This window comes from Chaetomium tenue (genome assembly GCF_020726465.1).
Source record: "Chaetomium tenue strain MPI-SDFR-AT-0079 chromosome Unknown F5144scaffold_7, whole genome shotgun sequence".
In the NCBI taxonomy this organism is placed as follows: Eukaryota; Fungi; Ascomycota; class Sordariomycetes; order Sordariales; family Chaetomiaceae; genus Chaetomium; species Chaetomium tenue.
Window position 1 is genome coordinate 1,391,631 of NW_027117335.1, and position 26,644 is coordinate 1,418,274.

A 26,644-nucleotide genomic window follows, 5' to 3' on the forward strand; every position below is an offset into this window, starting at 1 on the left:
TTAGCGCAAGTTCCGGGGTTGATGGTCGGTTTAGTTCCAGTGAATTTCTGTTGGTCGGGTTATGTTTGGCGGCACTTGGGCCTTGACCACGGTAGGTGACCGACACGGAAAGAAAAGCAGGAAAAGAGGAAAGAAAAGAAGCAGCCACAAGATCTCGGAAGAGCGGGGGGTACCGACTTAAGGGGCGCTGGACCCAGGAGGGGAATTGGAACTGGCTGAGTAAAGGAATAACAATGCCCGGTTATTGGGCTGGCTTCCATTGTTTTTAGTCCCTGTGTTCATTGTACCGCACCTGGCTGAAGGATTTAAGGTCACGTGACTAGTACAACGTCTCACTCCCCTACGAGTTCAGCGGCTGAACGGGAGAGGACCCATGGAAAGCAGGGCGCCTGCGGGGGCGGCTTGTTGGGTGGCTGGACGAGTGCATCATGGCCGGACACGAGCCAAGATCAAATCGCCGTGTCGGGCTGGTGATATTGAAGGGGCTAAGGATAGCCGATAGACCCTGGCATTAGATAGGGCAAGAGGTTCGTTGAGTGGCCTCAAGTTCAGTACCTGCAAAGTTCAAAGTGCTGTGTTATCCTCCTTGACGACTATAGGTCTCGGTTGCATTTGACAATGTGCGTACCGATGTTAACCGATAGCCCAGATACCCACAAACCGTAATACGCCCGAGGTTGCGGTGTTTACGGGTTATACTAATCGAGGGTATCTACTCGGCGGGCTGTCAGGAAACCAAGACACAGGACCTGAGTCCTATTCCTCGTCTTTCCCCCATTGATAAGACTCCGGCTCTGGTTCTGGCGGGCCGTAGAGCTCATGCTCCATAAACGCATCCACCGCTTCAAGATCATTCTCCCATTTCCTCCAGTCATAACGTCTAGGGTCAGTCCCAAACTCATCGTTCTCACTTGTGCCACAGGCGCACGCCTCAAGCTCTCGAGGGAAATCCACCTTGTCCCAGTCCCAGTCATTTGCTACTCCCCAATCAAGGATACATTCCTGCAGGTTACCGGGGTCCTGCTGCCTCTGCATCTGCAAGTATCTCGGGGGGATGCGATCGAAGGACGGGTTGGGCAATGTCCATGCCCGGCTAAAGTCGACGAGTTTGCCGCCGAGGTAGTTGCCAATTTTGATGTCTCTCACGAGAATGCCGAGTTTGTGCAAGTCTTCCAGATCGCTGCACATGTGGCTCACATGGTCTGCCGAGAAGGGGTCCGTGTCGGTTGCCAGATCCTTCACGATGGCGTGGACAGGGCGGTCATGGACAAGGGGCTTATCCATCCGATACCAAGGGTCGGGATTGTCCTCGGGGTCCGGGTCATCTGGATGGTCTTTGGTGCCCCTTGTTATCACCTCGAACTCCTGCTCAGGGGTGAGCAAGAGGTATCCATGGGCGTGGACGGCAAGATCTTGGCGATTTTCCTCCTTTAGGCGGCCATATACGCGGCATTCGGCGTTGAAAGGATCGAAATAATCGATGTAGAGCTTTGGTGATGCAAGCCGCTGGTTGAGCCAGCCACCCATGGTGGTCTGCAGCCGAGCAGCGGCGTTGAACCGGAACTGCTCGAGTATCGCAAGGTCAGCTCTGTTGCCACGTAGCTCATAGTAGGAGAGCGGGACTCACCATCTTGAGCGCGTAGTACGGAGCCGCTCCATTGATCTGGACCTTCCAAACACGGGCGTCCATGTCGACAACCGGGTTTCCCAGTTCTTCGATGAACTCGATGTCCGCATAGGCCGTCGGCGTGAAAGGCGCGAGCTTCGGCCCTGGGACTTGAGGCAAAGCTTTAGGCTGCGCGATGGAGGGGCCCGGGGTGGCCTTTGGTGATAGCTTGGCGGTCCGAGGGTTAGGAACCGTTTTCGTTGTGGTGGCAGCAGCGGTGAAGGGGTCTCCGGCAGCGACGGAGACCAGTTGGACGTTATTCCCTATGCTCGTAGCCTTAAAACGCTGTTCCATAACACTGATCCCCGATAAGGGCTGAGGGACGAAGGCTTCGGTGAAGCTTCTGCCTTCTTTTTCGGTCAACTGCACGAACCGGTCATATTCTGGCTTCCACTGCGACTCGGGGATCCGCCGTTTGGAAACGACATTCTCGTACACCCTGTCTGTGTCATCAAACTTCCACGAAGTGATTCTTGCCATGGAGTCCAGAGGTGTGTTCCCGGGGTTTTCCATCGCGCGGTGCTCATCATTCATTCCCAAGCAGGCCAACGCCCAAATCGCCAAATTTGCGGTCAGCCCTGTGCTGGCTGTCAATGGCACAGAGGCGTACTCGACCGCGGCGTAATGTTTGGTGGAACGCACCGCGGCATCAATCGGTTTGGGTATGCGTCGGATACGTAGGGCCACCAGCTCCCGCTGGGTGAGGATGAACGCGTACCGGGTCTCCGCGTACCGGCAGAGAGTTGCAACTTGATTCAGGGGCAGCACACGCTGAGAATCGACCGCCTGGGTCCGTATTGCTTTCATGGCGAGCGACGGATCCATTTGCACTTGGGCATCAGAAGGCATCGCGAGCCACTCGGACTTCCATTTCTGGCTGAGTTTGGTGTTCCCCACCGCATACACGAGAGGCTTCAGTCTCTTGCGGTCGTCCGGGTGAGTCTCGCGGTACACAACCTCAACCTCGGTATCCAGAGCAGCCTACAATACAACCCATGGCACATTAGCGAGAGCCTCCAACTCGCGGCACCCAATGGTGAGAAGAAGGGTAATAAATAGACTTACCCAGTCAGGTCTCAACCGAACCTGCTTGTTTTTGGGAGACACCCACTCTATACGCTGGTGAAATAGAGCCGCATTGGTGCCGCCTGCCTTTGGCAAAACCGAAGGTCTGAGTTGTTTGCCTGCACTTCGAATAGGGGCTCTGACGATGTGGCGTGTCCAATCCCTGCAGAAAGTATCAACGCTAGCTTTGTTAACGATAACACCGATCCTCTGCCCCGGGGAGGGTGTCAACGGCGCTCGGTAGTTGCATGTGGATTCTAACTCTCCCACACTCTGCTCAAGGAGATGTCCATAGGCCAGTTGAATGGCGGGGAAGGTGAAGTCAGTCCACGGTTGGACCGAAGGATGTTCGTCATCCAGATCCACCACATCACCCTTTGGCTCTGTATTTTTGTAGCCTTTGCCAGCCCATTTGTCGGTAATAGGTGGGTTAGGCCGTCGGAGAATGTGCAACAGGGTTGGACTCGGGTCGGGGGAGGGTGTTCGAGGGAGATCCCGCGCAGGCGGGGAAGGGCTTCTCCTAGCCATTGCTGTTGTCGGAATGGGCACCGATCCGACGAGAGTTTTGAGGAAGAGAAGTTTTATTTTCCATGGTCGCTCTGGGCGATCTAAACTCAGCTGGTCTGAACTGTGTTGGTCCGAACTCTGTTGGTCCGAACTCTGTTGGTCCGAACTGTTGCCTGTGAGCAGGTCTTGGCGACCGGGCCACTTGTCAAAAATGAGTGCATTGGGCGTTTTTCTTTTTTCCTTTTTTTTCCTGGTTTCAAAAAAAAAGAAAGGGAAAAGGGAAAGGAAAAAAGGGCGAGGGGGGCGGATGAGAAAATGCGAAAGAAATAAGGAAAAATGACGGAGGAGAAAAGGGATAAGAAAATAATCTTGATGTCTAAGTTGTTACACGGAGACTTCGTGACTTTCCGTTTTCCGTTTCATTCTCCCACATTCGCGGTTTTGTATTTAGTTAGATTGGCGGGAGCCTTTAAGTCTACCCCCATCCGTAACCTCGAGACAGAGACGTGGGTACCACCGTTGGACTTATACCTAAACAAACGGCTTGCAGATTTCGAAAACCGACTCCAACAACCCGATCTGGACGACGGCCAAGGCGGCAAAAAGACAGCGGGGAGCGTTATCCTTACCGCCTGCCGCAAGATACAGCAGAGACTCAGCTCGAGGAGGGGCAACAGGGGCCGACCGCGAACCTTGAGGCCTCAAGGGCCCACGGCGGTAGAGAGAGCCGCGGGCACGATCATGCGCTGGACGGGGGGAACCATAGACACGGACAAGGCAGTAGAAGAGGCCTGGAGAGCGAGGTGGTTAAAGGAACGGGACGGCAGAGCAATCACCAGGCCGGCGGACGACTTTGACCATCAGCGGGAGACGCTATTCCGGAACGAAACCCTAAGGAGGCATGACGGTCTCAGCAAGGCGAGAAGCTCACTGCTCATTCAAATCCGGACGGGAGCAATAGGCTTACGGGACTACTTGTTTACACGGGAAGTCCCGGAGGTTCTGACGCCTGCCTGCGAGTGTGGCGAGAAACGAGAGACTGCCGAACACCTGGTAGTGTGGTGTTTGGCCCCACCGTTGACTCGAAGATGGGAGAGAACTGGAATTCGGACACGACGGGACTTTTACTCAGTTCTACACGGTATCAATCCCACGACTGCACGGCTTGCGAGGAGGATCCTCGACTGGCTGATGGACTCGGGGAGGCTGCCGATGTACAGCTTGGCCAGGAGGCTCGAGCTGGGAACGGCGGCCTGAAGCGCCCCCGTTCGGAGGCCAAGAGGCCTCCTCTCTTTGTATACGTAGACTCACCAGAACGCATCGTTCCTTGATTGTTGGTAGGGGTTTTTCACCCGGCCCGGGAGGGCACGGTTTTCCTGTACACTAAATAGCAGAGGGTCCGGCACGCCCTAGGGCATAGCGGAGTATGAATAATAATAATAATAATATTTAGTTAGATTCTCTTAGAGGCTCAGGGGCAGGCGGCAATTCCAATCTTTTTCGGTGCTTGCAGAAGAGACTGTCCTTTTTTTTCGCGGAAACTGTGACCACACGCAGCGGCCCATCGACTGTATCAGGAAGTCGCGTCTTTATGATGTACATACCTTAGGTACCTATTTAGGATCCGTGGCAGCGCGGGCTGCAGCTCAAGCCATGTCCTCCCTGATACCACACACCTGCCCCTCGGCCCCTGGGAAATATATTTACCTAATAATGCAATAGCATTGTCCTCGAGATATCACTCGATTTGGAGAGGTACATGTGCGCTACCTTACCTTGTATGACATCACCAGCGGCCCACCCCCACCCCTGTACTTTCAATTGGCCTGGTCCGAATGACCCTGAACTTTAACTCAACATTACCTACCTGGGTAGTTTCCGACTTGTGCATTTGGATTTCACAGAGCACCTCGACCGGTCATTGAAGAAATAGCAAATTATAGTTGCTCGAACATGGCCTTGAGACCCATATTTATTCATGGGCGGAGTCTGTTCATGCCATGCACACCCCGCGCCATCTCGAGCACACCCAATATCCCTCCAGAACCAACTTCGGCCGCTGGAGTAAGACCGCCCGTTGCCTTGGGAAAGAACAGTTTAACTGACCGCACATCTTACAAAGGGAGGAACTGACACGCTACCAGGCCAAAAGCAGACAGGGCCCAGTGCCGTGGAACCACCCGTGCAAAAGAAGAAAACACAAAAGGAGATGGATGAGGAGCTGAAGCAGAAAATGGAAGGCATATCAGGCGATGGAGGCGCGTCGGGCGTTGTGTATGAGGACGGGAAACCGGTGGCCATGAAAAGGTTGGTCAGGGAGAACATGTTTCGATATATCTGATTGGGCAACGGAACCTTGGGGTGATCAGGGGCTCGTGCCGCTGATCCAAACAGTCGGCTTGGCCAGATCTCGAAACGAATTGCTGCGGGAGGGGTTTGCATGAGCGCTTGCTGCCAAGGGCGTTGAGAGTCGGTTTAGTATGTATAATAGGTGGAACCGTCCCTCTTCTTTCGCCCTTCTCGGTGTAAGCTCGTGCGGTCGAGGCTTACCATTGACTTTGACTGCCGGTTTTTCTGGGGGCGGCCTTTTAGAGGCAGAGCCAAGCCGGGCATCACTACTCCGCCGGGTGTAGTAGCGAAGCCCCTTAATAAGTGGCGCGCTTGATTAAGCTGCTCGGCGACACATTGACGCGAATTTCCGCCAACGGGCCTGCTCGGAGCTATATTGTCCGGGGCTGCTATATCGCCCTTTGGGATTAACAGCCTGAGCCACAACACGACCTCACTCCACCATATTCTCGATGAATTGAGCCCCGACCACCCTGCGGGGGGTTTAAATACAAATATGCGAGCCCCCCCTGCGTCAACACCTTAGTTCAACCTCCTTCAAGGATCGCATCGACATTCGGCGCCACCAACCGGAATCATGGCCCAATTCGCCCTTTCCCTTCTCACAGCGGCCCTGGCGCTCGCCTCCGCCGCCCAGGCCCAATGCGGCTCCGGCTCGCCTCATGCCACGGTGACGGGCTCCGGCAGCTCCTTCACCGCCAAGAAGGGGTCCAGCAACGTCTACTCCGGCTCCGACTACCGCGCCGCCATCCAAGCTGCTCTTGACTCCGTCAGCAGCGGCCAGCGCGTGGCCGTCATGGCCTCGGGCTCCATCGGCGCCAACACCATCACCATCACGAGCGGCAAAATCTTCGAGGGCTGCGGCACCATCAACGTCGGCAACAAGTCCGGCCGGGGCGCCATCGAGTCCACCGACACCAGCGACGTGCAGATCCCTTACCTGACCATGACGGGCAACCCCTACTTCGGCCTGCGCTTCTCGGGCACGCGCAACCTCAGCCTGGGCAAGATCACCATGAACCTCAGCGGCGGCCTGGGCATCCGGTTCGACCGCGACCGCGCCGCCAACTCCAACGTCAAGATGGACGTCATCAGCGTGACGGGGGCCGGCAGCCACGCCGTCGAGACGTGGAACATCGACGGCCTCGAGATCAACCAGGTCATCGCGCGCAACGTCGGCGAGTCGGGCCTGCTGCTGCAGGCCACCCGCAACGCCCACGTTGGGCTCGTCGACGGCAACAACGTGGCCGCGGGCACCGGGTACGCGACCTTCCGCATGGCCAACAACAACGGCCAGAACGCCAACGGCAACTACAACACCAACGTGTACATCGACAAGGTGGTGTCGCGGGGCGGCGGCCGCGGCATCTTCTGCGTGTCGCAGTCCGGCGGTGTCGTTATCGAGCAGATCGACCTGGCCGACAACGGGAACAACGCGATTCTCATCGAGAACTGCTACAACGTGTCTATTCGCGGCGGCAAGGTGAACGGTGGTGGTGAGGTCCGCATCTCGGCCCGCTCCGAGTTCCCCAACACCCGTGACATTTGGATCACCCTGCAGGTCGACAACACCTCGGTGCGCGAGTCGCCATGCGGTGATAACACCAATTGGACTTTGTCGGGCAATGGGAAGAGGACAATCTGCTAGACCGTTTGGCATCGGTGAAAAAAATGTTATTTAGAATGTGAGGAATGAGAATATCTCGACGCACTAGCCAGTATGACCGATGTTGCATATCTAGATATCGCTGTGTCCAGTGTCCGGGTACAGTTTTGCGCTGTCACGATCAATGATGAAACCGCGAAACATGACGCCGGCCGGTGTTGTTTATATTTCTGTTTGGGGGCGTAGTCTTTGGACACAGGGAAAAGTGAAATCATTGAGAACAGCACCGCATAGGTAACTGTATGATCCTTCACAACCTTCCCGGTGCCATCCAGTCAATGTACATGGACGTCTCTTCCGCGAACGCAGCCTTGAATCGTTGAAATTATGCCCCCATGCCCATACCACAACCAAGACCACGGATCGTAGGATCCCCCCCTTCCTGTCTTCAAAGCTTGGCCCCGGTTCGGCTGCTGGCCACGTCGCGGGTTGCTCCACTCTGTTGATCACTCAACGCGCGCTCCGATGACCAGGCGTCTCGAAAGATATCTTTGGGCTCCTTAAACCACAAAGAGATCATGGCACCGGAAGATGCTAGTATCCGAGTAAGTATGTGCTCCAATTGTTGCGCATCCTGGACCGTCGGATTCACGGTAGGGAGGTACCTACATTTGGATCCTGTAAGGCCTTGGTCCTTGAACTCCCTGTCCCGGCCCTTGGTGGTCTGCCCTATTAAGCATGTGGTATCCATTGCAGAGGTAATGTATCTTTCTGGGACTTGTGGTAATGTGAGTGTAGGTCAGGTCGCGTGTTGGTGCAAATGTCGAATGACTTTCAGTTCTTCGGTTGTGTTCAAGTTATCCAGATCACAATGTCCACATGATTCTTAAATAACAGCTTTGTGGCTGGGTAGTTTATCATCGAGCGGCGAAGAGTCGCCAGTCTCTGGTTCATGGCCACCGACGGGCCATCGCCATCCCTTCGTATGCATCTCCGACCAAGTTTGGTCGGCATGGGACATTCATGTTCGTGACAGTTGAAGGTCAGGACAAGGTGCCAATGATCTATCTAATTACCGATCGTTATCTTGGAAACTGCGGCATTGCGCTTTTGCCAGACAAACAATGCAGCGAGCGTGGCGTTTCCAGCGCGTGCGTCGCGTCGGCAACATCGATGGGACCAGAAGGGACATGACATAATTTATGGGGGCAGTGGGGCGTGGGTGCCGTTAGGTACGCCAGGAGCAACGGGACATGTTATTGTCGAATCCGCACGGGCCTGGGTCTGACATCTGTTCAGGGGCATTGCAATCAAGTATTATCTGCTTGGGTGAGGGGAAAACTGAGAGGCTGGGCACCCCGCTGACCCAGCGAGAGAGGGAAAATGCGGCTGATTAACCCCCCGATAGCAGTAATCGGTGGAGCTATGTAACTTATACCACCGGGGCCATGGTGTCGGCATGTGGTCAGACTCGGGATAGGACATAACATTCTGGTGTGGCAGGACATGGCGTTCGGAGATACTACGTTCTGGGACACGGGGGCATGACGAGTGGGACATGGCGGGACATGGCGGGACATGGCGGGATATGGTGGGAATGGCAGGATATGGTATTGGGGCTTGCGGCCAGGTCAGCTGTGCCACTTGGGAGCATTAGTGTGCTGGCTTGGCCGCGAGCCCTGGTTACTCCGAATCCTCGTCAACAGAGCCTCCTCCTTACTTTTGCGCGGATGTTCTTAAAGAGGGTGTTTGGCCGAAGAATGCGAACCACTTAGACGTTGGTTGCCTTCTTATACAAACAATTTGATGCCGTTAACTGGCCGCCTTGCCAACCTAAAGCAGCATTAACTCTCGCCCGAAACAGCCTGGAGGCACACCATACGCCCGAAGGCGAGGCGAAAAGGATGTCGCGCGCCCAGAAGATCCGCCAACGCTTCCAGGAAAAATGGCGTAAGTTCTCCTGGGCCTCCGGTGCCACACGCGGCACCCCTTCTGCAATCGAACGACACCGCAAACACCTTGAGGTAACCTTTTCCGAACTCAATGGCTTGATGGCCGGGATGCACTACCAGGACCAAACCGAGGGCAGCACGACCCCCGTTGCATCCTCGTCTCCAACGCAAACCGCACACAACTACCCTCTCGAGATCTTTGACGACTTACTCGGCCACACACCGGCGAGCGATACCGTTGCTTCCTCCGAACCAGCCATTGCTGTAGAGAGCGAGCCCATGGCATCTCAGTGGGCCGCTATTCGCAGCCTAAGGAAGGAGACAGAGTTTCACCACAGACGGTTTCAGGTCTTGGCCGGGCGTCTAGAGAACCCCATCATCTCCAACCTGCTCGAAACATACCCGGACGCACGGAGTATCCGCAACAAAGGGGCCTGTATTGTCAAGGACGTGCTCGAAGGCTTCCAGCCCAGCAAGCTATCGATCGTTTTCGCCTTCACTTGCTTCTCGTACTCCATCTCTCAACTTCTGTACAAGAAGAAGGCCATCGACAAGAGCGACATCCTTGCCGATATTCGAGCCTGGCGGGACTTGATTACAGACCCAAACGAGAGACAAGCCTTCAACCATCTCGCACCGGAACTCTGGCCAGAAGCCAAGGAGCATCTCCACTTCATTGATATTCCCACCCATCCCACCAACGGCAGCTCTCGGTGGGCGAATCACTGGCCTCATTTTACACCTCTTGCTGATCCAGCGGAATGCTCGGCCTCCCAATTTTCCCGTCCTCACCCAAACGGGCAAACCACCGTCGGTGGTACAAATGACCTTGTCCACCCGTCGGACCCCTATAACTTCGATAACACAACCGCCCTGCCCTCCAACCCCGGGGATGACCTGCTGCCTTTCGCTTCGTATTCTATTGATCTGCTGAAATTATCTCACGACGTGTATGGTTTCTCTGACTTGCTCAGCGGGAAGCACCAATTCCAACAACCACCAGATACGGGTTGGTCGCAACCGAGTGCCCCGGGTGATGACATCTCTTTCGAAGACCAGGAGGTACAGCCCACGGAGCTCGATCATTCAAGCGGGGGGAGAGAAGGTGCAGAATCGGACATCCAGCCGCCGGAGCATGCCACGCTCGAGAACACCATAATGTTTCTTGTCGTTCTCGTCTTCCTTCGGGATCTTGGCGAGTGGTATTTGTACACCCTGTCCGGAAGGAGCCTCGCCCCTAAACGTCACAAGCTGTACCAGACGGAGCAGGGAGACCAAGAGGCATTCCGCCGCAAAGCCCAGAAAGCCTTTTTCGAGCCGTGCTCCAGACACCGAAGCTCCAGCCATTCGGCTTTTCGAGCCCTTGTCTCTGTGGCCGAGATGTTCACACGGAACGGCTACTTGCAAAGTATCGCGGAGATCAAACAATACGTCATTAGCGTGGCATCAGTAAGTACTGTTTACAAAGATACCGGCGGCGCGCAATTCATTGTCTCAATTAATTGACAAGTGAACCAGGCCGTTCTCCTTCCCGGGGCTGCGTACGAGCAGATCGTCTCCTCTGTCCTGACAATATCAGACGACGCCCCCGTGGCTCCCACACAAGCAACTCAAGCCACAAAGCCTCAAAAACGGCCGAGGCCGGTGGATGAAGATGCATCGCCGCCCGAGACGGGTCCCAGGCCAACGAAGTAGGTTCCTCCCTCCCTATCCGTGCTGCTCTTCGGCCTGAGCTAAACAGCCGGGCAAGGCGGCGCCGAACGTGCAATCACGAGGGCTGCGATGCCACCTACAGCGACTTGAGTGGTCTCAGAAAGCACCAGACGCTCGTCCACGAGAAACTGCCTCCCATCCGCTGCGGAGAGTGCGAGTACGGAAACCCGAGACGGGATAGGGTTCGTGATCACTTTTTGAAGCAGCATCCCGACATTGCACTTCCAGAGAGACTGCGAGTGAAAATAAGGTCGTTTCAGGGGCCGCGGGCCACGAATTTAGAGGGGTAGGTGAACTTGGGGGTGGGATGGTTCATATATTACAATAGTATGGTTATCAATAGGTAGGCATGTAGACAGCGTTTGGCAAAATAACTGGTCTTCGAATCAGACCCAAGCGATGAGTACCTCTTCTACAGTTCCCAGCAATCTGGTTGATCTCAGATACGCCGACTTCCTACAGGCTACAATTCCATGTGAAGCCCTGCATGGTATGATCTCTCCATCAAACCTTCAAATGCTCTCTCAAAAGAAGCAACAAGAAAACCCTTCCCCCACGTCCGCGTGGCAGCTGGCCGTGTTACCCACCTCCCTAAGTAGGTAACTATTCGAACTCCGGTTAAGTGAAGTAATACACCTTGGAGCAGTTGTGCGTCGCCGGCCCGGCCCCCTGGGTCTCGTCGTCCCGGAACCCAGAAAATTCCCGCTCATCAACGTCCTCGCCGATTCTGAAGACGCATCAGAAACACAATCCAATACACGAACTCGGCAGCAAACTGGGCTTTACGGGAACACGGACGGAGGAGGAAAACAGAAAACACATATCAAGACTCACCCAACCTCCGTCGCAGGCGGAAACAGCCGCGCAAATCGGCTCAGCGCCCAGCTGAACACGCCCCTCTCGGCAAAATAACAGTGCTGCCAGTCGCTGTTCTCCCACTTGTGGTAGTCAAGCGACGTGTTGCTCGTCTTCATGACACAGATGTCGCGTGCTTCGGGAAAGTGGGCGACGTTGTTGCAGTCGGCGCTGTTGGCGCAGTACTAATGGCGTGGGATACAGGATTAGCACGCGGTCTGGTGGTTTGAGTTCTCGTGTGAATGGGTATGTGTGTTGTATTAGGGGGGGGGCGGCAAGTTTGGGAGCGTACCAGTACGAGTGACATCCAGGTTTGTGTCGAGTTTGTGGCTGCCTCTAGCGGGTGGCAGTCGACAAGGTGCATGACGCCTGCTTCGTCGAGCGCCCGGGTGTCGGTCCAAGGCGCTGTTTGAGCTGGCTCGGCCCAGATGGAAGGTAAAGCATAGATGCCGTGAGAAGAGGCGAGGACAACCAGTCCAAGGCGTGTTAAGGACGTCATTTTGTGGCGATGGCAATGCTATACGTGGTGGGCTTGGGAGATTGAGGGGTGAAGACATAGGTTCACGAGTGACTCGAGGCAGAGGTAACGTTGGGATGATACCCTGGCTAAATACAGAGCCTGACTAATGTAGGTAACCAACCATCTGCATGTGCCAATGTCGATCGAAAGCGGGAGACGGTCCAGATTGGTAGGTTCACAGGATTCCAGCTTACATACCTAGGTACGCACCTCACCCGCTGTATGGTCTACTGCTGCCCAAGACCACGTCACTCAATGATCCGTCGGCGATCTCAATGGAGAAGCAGACTGAGGTAAGTAAATGAAAAAGGGGGGTCGGAGCTGACTGATGAAGCCGAGAGATTGGTATTCTTGTATTCCCCATGTGTCGATAACCACATTAAAACGGAATATGGAAGTTCTAGTGGAGGGCCAGCACGGAAGACACTCGTGACGTTGTCGAGGGAGGCATCGTGTCGTGACAGACATAGGTAACCATGCATTTGAGTATTTAACAAGACGCAGCCAAGCAACGCGTTTAGTCATGTGTTCATCAAGGGATTACCGGGGGAAGTTGTTACCTCAAATGGGATAGCAAGGGAACGGGTAGCTCAATTAACGCAACAAGTCGAGTTTCCATTGTTTTAGAGCTGTTGTGGTGAAGTTAAGGCCTTTGACGTTAAACTATGACGATTGTTCATGTTGCTGTCGGTCAGCCCAACAAAGGGCTGGGGAGGGAATATTGGATGGGTAGTGCTCTTGAATGGACATAACCCCGGCATGTTACAAAGCTGTGATTATATGGGAATTTCTATTAAAAGCTTTCTAGCCTTGATAACTCCAACTTGTTCTGAACCACCACCCATACGATCACGCGAGCTCATGCCAATTACAGAACATTGCCATCTAGTCCTGCATAATATTGCGTATTACTCACCTACAGAATGCCGGGTCTTGAATACAAGCTCGATTTCCAGTTCCCCAAGGGCGCCGTTCACCTGCCCGATATAACAGGGGCGCGTGTCACGCTTCCAATATCACTATTCAAGGATCTTAACGTGGAAGATGGCAGCCTTTCCAAAGTTATCATGGAAGAGCCCGCGGGCATGGTCAAGACTTTCTTTGAGGAGCTCCAGACAGCCCTGGGACCTTCGTCTCCTGGCCGTGAATGGAGCGCTAGCTGTGTGTTGGGGGTATGGGAGCCTCGCCCCCTTAAATCGAGCCTCGACCTTGTGTCGGAAGAATGGAAGTCTCTTGGGGACATGGACAATCGAAAGATTAATAGCATCAATTTCCGAATCTCGAGGCCTGGTCAACCTGGCCAGGCGACAGACTAGGATGTTGACATATATGTATCCCTCCACGCTAAGCCGTCTGGGGGCGTGTTGAGCTGCAGCCTCTTCGTGTGGACACAGACGCAGCTTATCACGGGGTAATAGCACGTGGACGGATTATATAAACCGGACGGCCAATGGATGTGTAAACCACGAGCAGATGGCACCTCACTACGTATAAGCCACACCACCTGTAGAAAAGGGACGAGCTAGGGATAGTAGGACCAGGCATTAGTAGGCATCTCTAGAGATTCAGTAGTCTACATCCTGATTGCAAAACGGCACTTATGATGTTACTGGCTGGCTTTCCTCTCGCGGCCCCTCAGCTGATATTGACACGACAACCATCAATGATTACACATATTTCGAAAGTTGGCAGCCTAGACTGGCCCCTGAACCTGCCTCAGTCGCCCGGAGTTGTAAACGCTTCGCGTGATGGGTAGACTCAATATCCTATTTTTCTTGAAGATGCCAATTACAAAATGTTGCGTGGAAGAACTGCTGACCATGTTGAACTGATAAACTGATCTGATGAACAGGCACACAATATATTCCGGGACACTGCCATGCGCCTTAATTACCTTGCTATGACACCTTCTTGTCCTGATGTGGAGCCCAGAGCTCTCGCAAGCATTAGGCGTAGTTGCTTTCTTGGGCATACCGCATCCCTGAATGGTCAGTGTAACTGGTGGCGTAATCATGAAGCACAAAATGGTTGTTCTCCTGAAATACGAGAGGGTACAGGATGCGGTTTCTTTGTGTGTTCTGCACCTTGGCCAGTGCCACGAGCCATGTGAGTTCAACACCACACGCAACCGTGTATCTTGATCTTGGTTCACTTTCCGACGAGACCCGAATTTCGTTGTTCACTACAGCGCAACAGCAACACACCCTGTATTGTTGAGCTGTTCAATGGGTGGATGCTGCCGACTCTCGTGGCCCTTGTACCACATTTCCTCGGTGATGGCACCCAAAAGCTTTATATTTAAGCACGATACCACTCCTAGTTTAGGAACGCCGTTTAACCATTGACATTATCATATCTACAAATTGCCAATCCCGGCCATCAAGATAGCGACGGAGCGCACCTTCTCTACGATGCCAGGCCCAAGCTCTTACTCCTATACAGGAGACTACATCAACACCACGACCTACCGCCGCCCCCTGTCTCCCTCCCCTTACATTTACAGGCGGCCCCTATCGCCGCTTCCCGGCCCTAGCTCAACGTACTATCGACGTCCGCTGTCGCCACGCCCTACCACGCCATTATACAGACGACCCCTCTCCCCACGCCCTACATCACCAATTTACCGGCGACCTCTGTCCCCACGCCCTACCACACCGCTGTACCGACGCCCCCTCTCCCCCCGCCCACGCGCCACCTCACCCTACTACAGCCGCCCCCTCTCCCCCCTCTACCGCCGCGCCCCCACCCGCTCCCCCTCCCCCTCCCCCTACCGCGCCACATCGCGCGCCGCCTCCCCCCTCCCCCTCTTCTCCCCCCGCCGCCGCCCTCTCTCCCCCCTCCGTCCCACAGCCTACACCCTCCCACGACGCGCCAGCCCGCCCCCACCCCGCGCGTACTCCCCCCCCGCCACACGCCCCTACTCTCCGGTCACCACGCTCCCGACCCGTCCCCGGCGGCGCTCCCCATCCCGCTCCCGCCGCCGCCGGTCGCCTTCGCCGGTGCGGACGTTTAGTTTCCGCCGGACGCTGGGCGACGCGCTGGATAGCGTGCCGAGGGAGGATCTGAGGGATTTTGGGACGGCGCTGGGGGAGTTTGCGGCGGATCGGTTGGGCTGGTCGAACTTGGATGGACGGACGACGAATCAGAGGACGGGGGTGGATCCGTATAGGGGGCGGACGGGGGGTTGGTCGGGGTATAGTACTTATGGGTAGGGGCACATGTGCGGAGGTGGATGGGGATGGGGTGGGGTTTTGTTGGGTGGGGGAGGGTGTCTGGCGTTGAGGGGGTGGTTTGGTTTGTGAGATGTGAGATGTGAGATGGGGAGTGGAGATCATATCATATTGGGCCTTGCTGGACAGGGGGCGATGGCTTCGCGGTTTTATAGCTGCGGTTTCTCGGGGAGATGCACGGGTAAAGGTGGGATTGGGGACCAGGAGTGGGAGACATTGGAGGCTGCTTGTTGAGCAAGTAGGAGCCTATTATTGACAACGTTGCATTCAGTTGAGAGCCCAAAGAGCGCGAAGTTCAGGGGGGAGGGAATGTATGTGACGAAAGATGTGAATGTGACCGACTATTCTGTTACATGTACAGAGCCAGACCCTCGTGACCCTTGAATGGCTTTTCTGACCTACTAGCATCATAGATTCGGATCCGCCCCCTTCTCAGTCAAAAGTGCTATGGCCTCCTCCAGCCCCTTTCCTACCGCCACATTCAGCGGGGTGAGCCCTTCCGAGTCTATACGGGAGATGTTAGCTCCGCGTTCCACTAGCAATTTACACGCATCCATCTTGGATCCCTCGAGGGCGAAATGCAGCGGTGTCCGCCCCGTCGAATCATACGCATCGACGTCTACTTTTCCCATGTTAAGTAAGGTCCCCATCATATCGGTATTCCCGTTGAACGCGGCCATGTGCAGGAGCCCTGTCAGGTCGGCAGCTGGTGGTGCCCTTGACTGCAGCTTCTTAGTCTGCTTTTTGGGCGTCTCGGTCGGTGGTTTGCCCTCTTGCATGCGGCGCCAGCGTCGGTAGCTCATGATGGAGTCCAGGTTCCCTATTTCGAGGTTGTGGTTGTGCATCTCCATACGCGGGCCGATAAACCACTTGTTGCCGTCGCTCTTTCGCATTACGATATTGAACGTGACAGGGCATCCGGTCTTTCGTGTCATGCTCGGACGTTTTCCTGTGATTCCGCTCTTGTACATGTAGACCCCACCCCTGTGGCACGACATGTTGATCCGTGTGACCCGTGGCCGGCCTTCCTCATCCTTGCCCCGGGCCGTCCTGTCCCTGCAATGCCCAGTCGACACGAGCATGTAGCCTTGGGTGATGGCGTACTCCACAACTTCCTTCCGAGCTTCTTCTAGCGTCTCGTAAGGGCCCAGCAAGAGTTCTGGCCTTACGGTAGGATACTGCAAGGGTGTTATGGGCCCGACCCCGACGAGAACCGCGGCATTCTTGGCCTCCAGCTCATCCCGACATGGGTCCTGAAAGTCGGACCGAAGGGGCTGTGATATCCCTTGCGCCAGAGCACCTTGCAAAACGTACGACGGTTCCTCGCCAGGTGTCGTTTTCGTGGGATCAATCCTGTGGTAGACATATTGCGGTCCTGGCTTGGAGGCAGGCATGTCAAAGAATAGCCGTAGCGGAGTTCTCGATGGCTACCTATGGAGTTTGTTCCTGGATCGGTAGGGATGAGCGAAAAAAAAACAACTTCAGTGTGGTTGCATCTATGTGTTATCTTTCGTCGGTAGATCTGGGGTTTATAACAAAATATTGTGAGACTTAGAAACACAGAATTTACAATTACAACACTCGAACAACTGATTGATTTTTGTTCCTACACGAACAACCTTAATGTCTACGCGCAGTAAGTTTATTCAGACCACCGCCAAAACGACCACAATGAAGGGGGGCGAGGGGGGGTAAACAGGGCACACACTCTCCTATCATCATGGTGCTTCGATTTCACGACGTTTGCATAGTCTGATACTAGGTACCTAGGTAGGCGCCTAGGCGCTCCGCCAATCCCGACTCAGGGACTCGAGTTATACGGCCGACCCAACACACACGCATCATCAATCTCACCCGCACTCACATTCCTAGCCACCACGCCACCACTCCCAAACCGCATCATATTCCGCCCACCCACCTCACTCCCCTCCACCTCCCCCCACGGTAACCACCCCTCCCTCCTCAACCCCTCCTTTGGATCTTCCATAAACGCCAACAAATAATCCTGCATCCTCTCCGCCACCCGTCTCTCAAACCCCGTCACCCGCTTCTTGCCCTCCCCCACCGTCTCAAACGTCCCCATCAACATGGGCACATCACTGCCATGAAACGCGCCCATCCACGGCAGCGGGCCGACGCTACTAAAATTCCCCGCGTACTCATACCGATACGTTACCAACCGCCCCGGCCCCGACCCCGACCCGGACACCATGGCGCGCTCCTGCGTGGTATTACTCGCCAGACACACAAACACATTGACCGTCTCCCGATCCACCTTCACCTGCCACGGCCCGGCCGTCACATTCTTCAACGGATATTCCGTCAAACTCGCCTGCTCATTAGCCGTCGTGCTAACCAGCACGGGGATGCGCGGGGTGTGCGGGGCGCCGGGCCGCTCGGCGAGGCGCGTGTAGTTGAAGAAGACGACGCGGTCGTCGGGCAGGGGCTTGAAGACGGGTGCGAAGGCCGTGCCGTTGTCGGGGTAGGCGCCGATGGTGTTTTGCAGGAGCGTCATGGGCACCTGGCGCATGCAGGCGAGCTCGGCGACGGGGTCGGTGGGGAAGTCGCAGCCGACGGTGCGTGCGACGGAGGTGAAGTTGCGGTGGGCGGGGTCCGGGTGGCTGATGTTGACCATGGCGGTGCCGGATTGGAGGAAGAGGCCCGCGGCGAGGGGGTTGGAGGCGAAGGCGTGCGCGGCGAGGTCCACGACGACGCCGCCGGCGGAGTGGCCCCAGAGGGTGATGCGGGAGGGGTCGCCGCCGAAGGAGGCGATGTTGGCGTAGACCCATTCGAGGGCCGCGCGCACGTCGAGGATGCCGACGTTTTGCTCTGAGAGGCCGGCCGCCCAAGGGAAGCCGGCTATGTTGACGCGGTAGCCGGCCGAGACGAAGATGTGCCGCTTTGTTCGTTGTACCCAGGGTGCAGGCTGCTGGTAGGGCACGTCGACGCCGCCGTTTTTGAAGGAGCCGCCTGGTATGAAGAGCGCGACGGGCAGGTTGGAGTCCAAGGTTGCGTTGAGGGGGGCCCATATCGCGACGTACAGGCAGTCCTCGGAGGATGTCTGTGCCATGGTGCCTTCGAGGCGGTTTTGCCCCTGGATGCGGATGGAAAAGTCGGTCATGTTGGAGTTCCATAGTGTCACATTCTTGTAGAGATATTGTGGGCAAGGTGGCGGGAAGCGGTGCGCGTATGAATGCCGGAGGGATGGCCTGACAGGCTCCGGCGGTAGCCATCGACGCTTTCCAACTGGGGGCTCAGCGAAGGGGATGCTGCGGAACTGCCGTACGGCGGGGAACTCGGGGTCGATCAGGCCGGTGTAGACCCCGGTTATGGTCTTAACCGTGAGCCCATCTGCGAAATCACTGGGCGTGCCACCCGCCAGACCGACGGTGAAACAGGCGAGACAGCCAAGCAGGCGAGCAGGTCTCATGTTGTTGGTGTTACGGCAGTGATCTGCGGGTGCTACTATTCGGCCCAAAAACGAGATATGGCGATCACCGCGAGTCTTAAGGAGACGTTTATTGCAGGGCGCACGTCACACGACCCGTCCCTCGGGTCCAGAGATGAGGGGGGTCCGGAATTCGGGAGAGCGTTACATCTCACCTACTGCTTAACGTAGTAGCAGTCAAGAGCCGGACCGGCAGTGTCATCATGGGTTGTGACGTTGTAAAATGCGGGCATGGATGCCATTGGGTGTGGTTGCACCAGGGTGCAAAACAAAGTTCTGCAATATCAGGCCGCAGGGATATTGGGGTCCTGGAATCACGTCCCCTGGTTCGAGACCACGCTCGGCAACCATGTCGGGATCTACGGTTGTGCATACTCTTACATCCATCATCACTACCTCGCTACACCCCCTAATCCCATAATCACAACACTCCTCCCTCCCCACCAACCCACCTCGTCTCCGGTGGCCCCAAATAACTCCCCTCCACCCTCCCCCCCGTATCCAGCACAATCTTCTCCAAATACACCTCGGGCGAATTCACCCTCCACACCACCCTATGCTCGCCCCTACCCACCCTCCCCAACCCCACCCTCTTCACCCACACCTGATCGGCCACCCCCTCCATCCACTCCGGCGGGATGGCGCCCGCGTGCGGATTCTCGACGTACTCCCCCAGCACGCGGGTGAAGTGGGCGGGCTGGTCGTCGAGGGTGAGGGAGAAGGCCATTTTGAGGTTGGGGTCGGTGTCCAGGCCGGCGTTGATGTAGATGGTGGCGGTGAGGTTGGCGGAGGGGGTGAAGAGGTAGATAGGGTAGGTGGCGGAAGCGGATTGGGCGGCGGTGGGGTTGGCGCGCGCGGCGAGGAAGGGGCGGAGCGCGAGGGCGCCGGACGTGCTGCGTGTGCCGAGGTGGGGGATGGGGATGAGGGCGATGGGGGTGGTGGTGTTGTTGTGGGTGTTGTCGGCGGTAGTGGTGGCGTTGTTGGGTGGGGGTAAGAAGTGCGGTGCTTCGATGGAGATGTAGCCGGCTGATTCTGGAAAGCCTGTGAAGGATGGAGGGGCTTGGAAGTTGAGTACCGGGATGTGGATTTGGTCGAAATAGGGGTACCGGGCTGGCGTTGATCGGATCCCTACGAGAAGGGTGTCGTTGAAATCCTTCGGTACGGACGGCCAGTCAACGGTGATGTTCAGCCGCGCGTCGGGGTGGTCCTTGTTTAAGGCGCCATTTGTAGGCGTGATGGAGAGCCAGGGAACTGGGAGCGGGTCGAGGGCCCAGCTCAGCGGCACGCGATAGTCACCGCGCATAAATACGTCCACATGCCGCACACTGGGGCCATAGGGGTCCATCTGCGGGAGCAGCGGAGCAAAGTCAGTCGTTGGCATGGATGCGTCGACCGACTCGGCCCATCGTCCTTGTTGGACGGGGTTGGACGACCCCTCAGCGTACAGGCCAAGGTTCCCTAGTGAGAACTGCATGTTTTGGCGCAGTTGGACGTAGGAAAGGTTGGCGACAATGTCGCGCGACGGGTTAGCCCACATCTTGGGCTCTTCGACGGCATCGTACACGGCTTGGGACATCATATCCGCCCACTTTCCGTCTAGCATGCCGTCCCATTCCTCGACCAGGTCGTAAGCTGTCTCGAAATCCTCCAGGACTTGTGATGCAAGGAGGTTGGCCGAGTTCCGGCGCTCAAGTGCGTGCCGGTAGTTGAATGCTGTGTTTATCGTGACGGCGTGGTAGGTAGCCCCCGATAAAACCGGGTGGCCGACCAACTGAAAGAATGCTGGGTGCAGGTTCGGGTCAAGTTGTGATGCCAGACCCCGTACCTCAGTGGCAAGTGACTGCCATCGGGCGAGGATCTTTTCCGCTTCGTGGTAATTAAGTGTCGAGTAGGTGGCCGGCGTGATGTGCTCATATCTGCGCATACCAATGAGGCGGGAATGTTCCATCAGAACCTCGGCAATATCCTCGGCATGCGCAGATCCAAACTCGCGAGCGGCAAACTGAGCAAGGTACGAGGGCAGAGACTCAAAACTGATGCTGGAAGCGTTCCAGGCAAGGTCCATGGCCAGGTTCAGGGGTAGTTCCATGGGCTTGATATCCCCCACATTCATGATCCATATCTGGTTTGCGCCGCGGAGATGGGCGTGGGAAAGCTCCTTGTAAACTTTGGCCAAGTTGTTGGTGTTGTGCCACTTATACGACCGCGGTAGCCCGACGTACTCAAAGTGAAAGTAGATCCCTGAACCGCCCTCCCGCTCAGTCTCGTTTCCGGTGGGCAGTCGGTAGACGTTCCCCTGGTTGTCGTCCGGGAACAGCAAAGTGATGTCCTCGGATGGTTTGAGGCCGGCGTCGTAGTACGAGACGACCTCCTTGTACAGCGCCCAGACCTGGTTGACTGCCGTTTCAGACCCATGATACTTTTTGATGATCCCTCTTTGGGTTTCGAAGACATCTTGCAGCATTTCGATCGCGTTCTCCGTGTTGGCTGCCTCATCGCCGAGCCCCCTCAGCCCAATGGTGAAGTACGACTCGTTGTGCCCTGCCCTCGCTACGCCCTCGTCCATGAAGCTTGTAATGTTGTCCTTGTTTATCGACCAGTCCCATGGCCCGAGCTCCGTCTCGTTCCACTCATTCGTGGCCCTCTGCAGGGGCTCGTGGTGAGATGTCGAGATGACAATGCCGTAATCGTCCGCCAATTGCTGGTTGCCGGGGTCGTCCGTGAAGAAGATATTTCCCGGCGGCGGCGTAAAGGACTTCCACATCGCGGGCCAGAGGTAATTGGCTTTTAGACGCAGGAGAAGATCAAAAACGTGAGCGTAGAACTCGGTGTCGAGGGGGTAGCGCGTCGCGTTGTGGCGCCGGGCCCACCATGTGTTGAGGGCAGGCTCCTCGTCGTTGATGAACAAGCCGCGGTACTTGACGGTGGGCTCCCCATGGATGGTTGTCTTGTTGAGAGCCAATATCTGGGCGTGCTTCTGCGCTGGTACGTCGGCAAACCAGTGGTAAGGGGACTGGCCGGATTGTTCGGCAAGGGTGTGGATGCCAAATATGGTGCCCCTTTTGTCGCTCCCGGCAATGACCAAAGCCTCACCATTGCTAGGAGGTGGGAGCTTGATCACGGTGGTCATGAACGTCTCCCATTTGCCTTCAATTTCGGAAATCTCGATGTGTCCGTTGACTGCGAGGTCGCGGATCAACGATGACTCGGCAGAGCCAGCAACGATGACGGTGCCGATGGCCGCTTCTGCGGTGATGTCAGATAAGGTCACATTCCTGACCGTCCTCAGGACACCGGTGATATCACGGAGATCCTGAGCTAGGCTATTCGCGGCAATGTGCACTCCAACAAAGTCATCCTGGGAAACAAGGACCGGGGCGTTGGTGATGCCCAGCTGTGAGCTTGCAACGTCTTGGTTGTCGAATGACACGAATCTTTCCTCGAGCAGTGAAAGACAGGTCAATGGAAGGCTTGCAATGGCCAATCCGGTGAGGAGTTGGTTACGCATGGCAGGTAGTTGGGATGGATGCAAGCACAACAAGCACGACTCTCTATTTACCATAGTACAGACTATTAAACTTATATCCTGGAATGAACCAAGGCCAGATGATCTCGACTCAACTTCCCATTGATGGAGAAATTCTGTGCCTTGGGGCGGGGCACCCTGTTCTCTGTTGCTCGTCCTAACCTGGTAAACAACAGCCGTGAATGAGAGCGAGCGTTCGAAAAGAGACTTGTGAAATAGCCTAATTGCCCCGCATAACAGCCAAGAATTGCTAAGCTTCGAATGGTTAATACTTACTCCACAACTGGCGCTCGAAGGTGGTATGACGACGACATCTCGAGTGAAAGGGTCACGGACAGAATGATGATAAAATGAAAAGGTAGAAGTCGAACTTGAAAAGAAGAAGAAATGAAAGTCTATAATGTGAACTGAACGAGTGTTTTGTCTCATTCAAAAGACCTCCATTACACCTACATACTTCTCCTACCTTATTCCCATTTGAATACCTACCTACCTACCTTGCCTACCTAGTTATCTAGTGATCCTCGTCAGCAACATGCTCCACTCAGCATCCTTCCGTCCTGCAGCCTCCACAGATCGACGAAGGCCTGGAAGAAGGCACAAGGGCACCGTGGTCGGGGCTGTAGAATCCACCAAGCATGGCCGATCAAATCCTACACTCAGACAGTGCCATCGACCAGGGATGTTTGGCTTTTAGTTTGACGCCTCCCCTTGGCTTAATCAACTTTGAAGATACTGGGATAAAGTCTCAAAACCAGTCAGGAAAAGCTTCCGGGGTATAGTAATGATAGCCACTAGCAAGCCGAGTTCTGATGGTCTCCGTGGACCCTCTCAAATGTGGGTGATTCGGTGTAAGAGGTATGAACATAATCCTGAAGCTTCGGCCGGTAAAAAGGAGAGGCCTGAAAGCATAGTACTCGAGTAGATGCTGGGACAAGTTCAAATTTGTTCAGGAGTCAGGCCTTGCCTGCAAGCAATAATATGGGAAGCATTCTTAGGAGTAGATTGGCCCCAAACATACGTTCTAGCTTTCTGATGACGGCTCTATGAGGGTTGAACTTTAAAAGGCAAAAGAGGTAAGGGAAGAGTTCATTGGGCTTTCGCATCTTCAGATTGATAGATCATAAATCGCTTGCTTGAGCCTTGCTTCCCAAAGAGGCCGTATCTGTTGTTTACCAAGCATTGTATAATACCCACACTCCAATAAATGATCATGATACTCCCAATCCCTGTCATGGGGAGTATTTTGATGATATGTACCTGAGCTCAGGAATAATAGTTTCCCCGATGTCTCAATACACACGCTCGGTTTTGATACGGGACGTTATTTAGCTTAACGCCGACAAAGCCAGAGCCTTGTCGGAGATTGCGCATGCCAGACAGCCCTAAACGGCCGGACTCGTACTGTGCATCACCGTCTCAGCACGTCATCGAATGAACAAGCCGCTGTGGCACACATCGACCCACGACAGTGGGCTTCATCGGTCCCTCGAGCTGGGAATCTAGGGCCTTGCCGACCCTTCTAGAGAATCCAAAAGTAGAAGTACAAGATAGACGATATTACAGTTTAACTTTTGCACAGACATTAACTCTCTAAGATCTTTCCCTCGACAATCCCTATACCTTAACCAACAACTTCCCCTTGGTGAGCCAAAACCTCACCGCAGACAGTATGATGCCAGAGGCGATCATTAAACAGCCGCCAAAAATCCACAAGCGGTCCCAGTGGAGGTTCGCTGGATGCGTCCCGATGATGGCGCCGCCCCCAGGGCCACTTGCGAGAACGCCCAGCCCACAAGTCGCCATGCCCATCCCGATCCTCGTCCCAATTTTAGACTTGTCCTTGGTTAGCTGCACAAAGCAAACCGGCGGCAACGCCACAAACACGCCGCTGAAGAAGCCGTAGAGAAGCGCAATCACCGTCACGCCAGCGAGGTTCGTAACAGCTATCATGGCCAAGGTGAGGGCGGCGCACACCGCGGCGGCGGGCCCGAACAGGTTCAGCGGGCCGATCTTGTCCGACAGGTAGTTGGGCAGCGTTCGCCCAAATGTCGAGGCGGCGTTCAGGATCGGGACCAAGTAGAAAGCCATGGCTGGGTCCGCGATGCCAGACGCGGCGGAAAAGTACGACATGTACACCAGCATGACGTACAGCCCTATAAACCCCACCATCCCACCCAGCGTGAAGGCGACGTACGGCCAGTCGGTAAAGGCGGACCAGTCGAATATATCACGCGCCTTGGCCGGCCGCACGCGCATCTTCAGAACCACCAACGGTACCGCCAAGGTTGCCAGCGCCGTAAAAGCCATGATGCGCGTCGACCACCCGAAGCCCACCTTATCCAGCAGGTTGTAGAACATGATGGGGTAAATAATCCCGCCCACGGACGACCCAGCGGCAGCCAGTCCCACGGCAAGCCCCAGCCTCGCTTTAAAGTACGTCGGCAGCACCGCGACCGTGGGCACGAACAACAACCCCGCCCCAATCCCCACCGAAAACCCCTGCGCCAGCAGCACCTGCCAGTAGGTCTTACAAATACTCAGCATAAAGAACCCAAACACCACCAGAAACGACCCCGCCGCGAGCAGGTGGCGCAGGTAGCCGCGGTCGTAGATGGGCCCGCTGAGCAGCCCCGTCGCGAGCACCGCAAAGGCCTGGATACAGCCGATCCACGAGATGGTCGAGGAGCTGGCGCCCTGGAAGAGCGCACCAGATTCGTAGTAGGTCTGGAATACGCCGAACGTGTTGAGCATCCCCCAGGTGTTGAAGAAGACGGAGAAGGCGGCTACCACTTGCATCCAGGCGAGTGCGCCGCCGTCGGGAGGGGCGAGGGTATCGGGGGGTGGAGGGTCGGAGGGGGGGTGGTTGTCGGCTGGGGTAGTTATGGGCGCCGCCGCTGAGGGGTTGGGTTTGTCGGTCGCGTAGCCCTCGGGTTCGGAATGGTTATTTGCTGTCGCTGATGTGTCGGACCAGGTGGATGGCGCTGTCGGGTCGCGGTCGGCCCATGGTGCTGGTTCGACTTTCGCCATGGCTGACGCGATTTGGGCACCTAGGTAGGTACCCAAGTACCGTGACGGGGAATTTTAGTCGGCCAATGCCTGCGGGGGTCTGGACTTCTGTTAAAAAGAATTCACGCGTGTATTTAGAGGCCGCGATGATAGTTGAAGTGAGATGGTGTGGATGGTGTGGGAAGTAAGAAAGGCAGCGAAGTTCGGAGTTCCGCGGTCAGATTCCCATGATGATTGCCTCCTCGACGAACCGTGGTTGGTAATCCTCCGTCGCTATACAAACGTGGGGGGTTTCGATATTCCCTGCTGGCAAGAAGTCGCCGTTTCGACACAAAGGTCCGGACTTATGAACAAGGCCCCTTAATTCCGAAACAATTCACAACAAGCAGCAACGGCTAAAAACGCCAATTGGCCCGTCAATCCAGATGAAAAAAGAACCGAGTGGTAAAGAGGCTGCCTGCGCTTCGGAGCTGCTTTCGGATCCGAGGCACTGTGCCTCTTGAAGACCTCCATAGAGCTTTGCACTTGGCACATGTCTGTACATGCACTCAACCGACTCCATGCCCCCTATTTCTCGCCAGGGGCCCCATTTCCCATCCGGCATGCGTGCCACGAAAATTGCCGGGCCTGGCTTTGCCGCAAGCGAACTGATCACGTCACCCATCAACACTCGTTGTTCTCCAGCACCAGTGACCAAACCACACTCTTTCATCCTTGCCCAACGTGTCTTACGCGGTAACAGCCCCATGGGCACGTTGTGATGTAAATGTCACATGAGAGAGATAGCCCATCATGCAAGCTTCGTTGCAGGGGACCCTACCGTTGCGGTATCAATGCGCCTACACATGCCCCTCTGGTCAGATAACCGCGGTCACCGTTTCCGGAAAATAGAACCACTCCTGCAAACACTGGAAATAATTCAATTACCGACTTGCTCCTAAACGCCCGAGGACGCCAGCGCCCCCGCTCAAATACACCGGCCATAAGATGCAACAGAAAAACAACCCACAGAAAACACAGCCCTGCTCCCTTTGGTCCAGTCCCCAGGCCCGTTGCCCACCCCCCAGTTCCCGAGTCGACGCCTTTTCGTGCCGTGAACCAGCACAAACCCTTCAGCAGCCCTAACTGAGAACTTACACCATCAACATCCTGGACAACATGAATTTTCCCAAGCGCGCCACGGGACACGACTAGCACG

The 26,644-nt window shown here is 55.6% G+C and overlaps 11 protein-coding genes across 11 annotated transcripts; 4 read left to right on the forward strand and 7 right to left on the reverse strand.

Moving 5' to 3' along the window:
• Positions 1-756: 756 nt before the first annotated feature.
• On the reverse strand, positions 757-1,960 carry F5144DRAFT_498666 (kinetochore Sim4 complex subunit FTA2-domain-containing protein; the record flags this gene model as incomplete). The annotated part of the gene is made up of 2 exons (XM_066786283.1): positions 757-1,563; positions 1,628-1,960. The coding sequence occupies 2 exons, from the start codon at positions 1,958-1,960 to the stop codon at positions 757-759; spliced, it is 1,140 nt and encodes a 379-aa protein (XP_066638919.1).
• A 30-nt stretch (positions 1,961-1,990) lies between these two features.
• On the reverse strand, positions 1,991-2,581 carry F5144DRAFT_470029 (uncharacterized protein; the record flags this gene model as incomplete). Its single annotated transcript, XM_066785006.1, has 1 exon — positions 1,991-2,581. A coding segment is annotated over one exon (591 nt), but the record flags the coding sequence as incomplete, so codon positions are not given.
• A 2,608-nt stretch (positions 2,582-5,189) lies between these two features.
• Positions 5,190-5,982, forward strand: F5144DRAFT_391153 (uncharacterized protein; the record flags this gene model as incomplete). The annotated part of the gene is made up of 2 exons (XM_066784711.1): positions 5,190-5,302; positions 5,361-5,982. Coding segments are annotated over 2 exons (332 nt in total), but the record flags the coding sequence as incomplete, so codon positions are not given.
• Positions 5,983-6,164: 182 nt separating this feature from the next.
• Positions 6,165-7,235, forward strand: F5144DRAFT_499025 (uncharacterized protein; the record flags this gene model as incomplete). The annotated part of the gene is made up of 1 exon (XM_066786303.1): positions 6,165-7,235. The coding sequence occupies one exon, from the start codon at positions 6,165-6,167 to the stop codon at positions 7,233-7,235; it is 1,071 nt and encodes a 356-aa protein (XP_066638922.1).
• A 396-nt stretch (positions 7,236-7,631) lies between these two features.
• Positions 7,632-8,293, reverse strand: F5144DRAFT_391176 (uncharacterized protein). Its single transcript, XM_066784712.1, has 2 exons — positions 7,863-8,293; positions 7,632-7,787 (listed from the first exon to the last, which is right to left on the reverse strand). Exons 1-2 carry the CDS (start codon positions 7,942-7,944, stop codon positions 7,642-7,644), a joined length of 228 nt encoding a protein of 75 aa, XP_066638923.1. The 5' UTR covers positions 7,945-8,293; the 3' UTR covers positions 7,632-7,641.
• An 804-nt stretch (positions 8,294-9,097) lies between these two features.
• Positions 9,098-10,840, forward strand: F5144DRAFT_499202 (uncharacterized protein; the record flags this gene model as incomplete). The annotated part of the gene is made up of 3 exons (XM_066786314.1): positions 9,098-9,976; positions 10,127-10,594; positions 10,664-10,840. The coding sequence occupies 3 exons, from the start codon at positions 9,098-9,100 to the stop codon at positions 10,838-10,840; spliced, it is 1,524 nt and encodes a 507-aa protein (XP_066638924.1).
• Positions 10,841-10,878: 38 nt separating this feature from the next.
• Positions 10,879-12,307, reverse strand: F5144DRAFT_541459 (uncharacterized protein; the record flags this gene model as incomplete). The annotated part of the gene is made up of 4 exons (XM_066787169.1): positions 12,006-12,307; positions 11,693-11,898; positions 11,416-11,470; positions 10,879-11,091 (listed from the first exon to the last, which is right to left on the reverse strand). The coding sequence occupies exons 1-4, from the start codon at positions 12,210-12,212 to the stop codon at positions 10,879-10,881; spliced, it is 681 nt and encodes a 226-aa protein (XP_066638925.1). The 5' UTR covers positions 12,213-12,307.
• Positions 12,222-13,601, forward strand: F5144DRAFT_596393 (uncharacterized protein; the record flags this gene model as incomplete). Its single annotated transcript, XM_066790790.1, has 3 exons — positions 12,222-12,239; positions 13,178-13,394; positions 13,498-13,601. The coding sequence occupies 3 exons, from the start codon at positions 12,222-12,224 to the stop codon at positions 13,599-13,601; spliced, it is 339 nt and encodes a 112-aa protein (XP_066638926.1).
• A 2,269-nt stretch (positions 13,602-15,870) lies between these two features.
• Positions 15,871-19,201, reverse strand: F5144DRAFT_541461 (Alpha/Beta hydrolase protein; the record flags this gene model as incomplete). The annotated part of the gene is made up of 3 exons (XM_066787170.1): positions 17,328-19,201; positions 16,360-16,698; positions 15,871-16,185 (listed from the first exon to the last, which is right to left on the reverse strand). The coding sequence occupies exons 1-3, from the start codon at positions 18,891-18,893 to the stop codon at positions 15,871-15,873; spliced, it is 2,220 nt and encodes a 739-aa protein (XP_066638927.1). The 5' UTR covers positions 18,894-19,201.
• A 24-nt stretch (positions 19,202-19,225) lies between these two features.
• Positions 19,226-22,419, reverse strand: F5144DRAFT_615986 (uncharacterized protein; the record flags this gene model as incomplete). Its single annotated transcript, XM_066791820.1, has 2 exons — positions 19,226-19,270; positions 19,486-22,419. The coding sequence occupies 2 exons, from the start codon at positions 22,417-22,419 to the stop codon at positions 19,226-19,228; spliced, it is 2,979 nt and encodes a 992-aa protein (XP_066638928.1).
• A 1,152-nt stretch (positions 22,420-23,571) lies between these two features.
• F5144DRAFT_586253 (major facilitator superfamily domain-containing protein) lies at positions 23,572-25,967 on the reverse strand. Its single transcript, XM_066789747.1, has one exon. It carries the CDS (start codon positions 25,465-25,467, stop codon positions 24,055-24,057), a length of 1,413 nt encoding a protein of 470 aa, XP_066638929.1. The 5' UTR covers positions 25,468-25,967; the 3' UTR covers positions 23,572-24,054.
• Between the last annotated feature and the right edge of the window lie 677 nt (positions 25,968-26,644).

What these genes read in the sequence shown, in the direction of transcription:
- F5144DRAFT_391176 (XM_066784712.1), bottom strand. Translation starts at nt 7,944, where the DNA reads ATGGATACCACATGCTTAATAGGGCAGACCACCAAGGGCCGGGACAGG. An exon ending in AGGCCTTACAGGATCCAAAT is followed by an intron (nt 7,788 to 7,862) that starts GTAGGTACCTCC and finishes CTCGGATACTAG; the next exon opens with CATCTTCCGGTGCCATGATC.
- F5144DRAFT_586253 (XM_066789747.1), bottom strand. Translation starts at nt 25,467, where the DNA reads ATGGCGAAAGTCGAACCAGCACCATGGGCCGACCGCGACCCGACAGCG.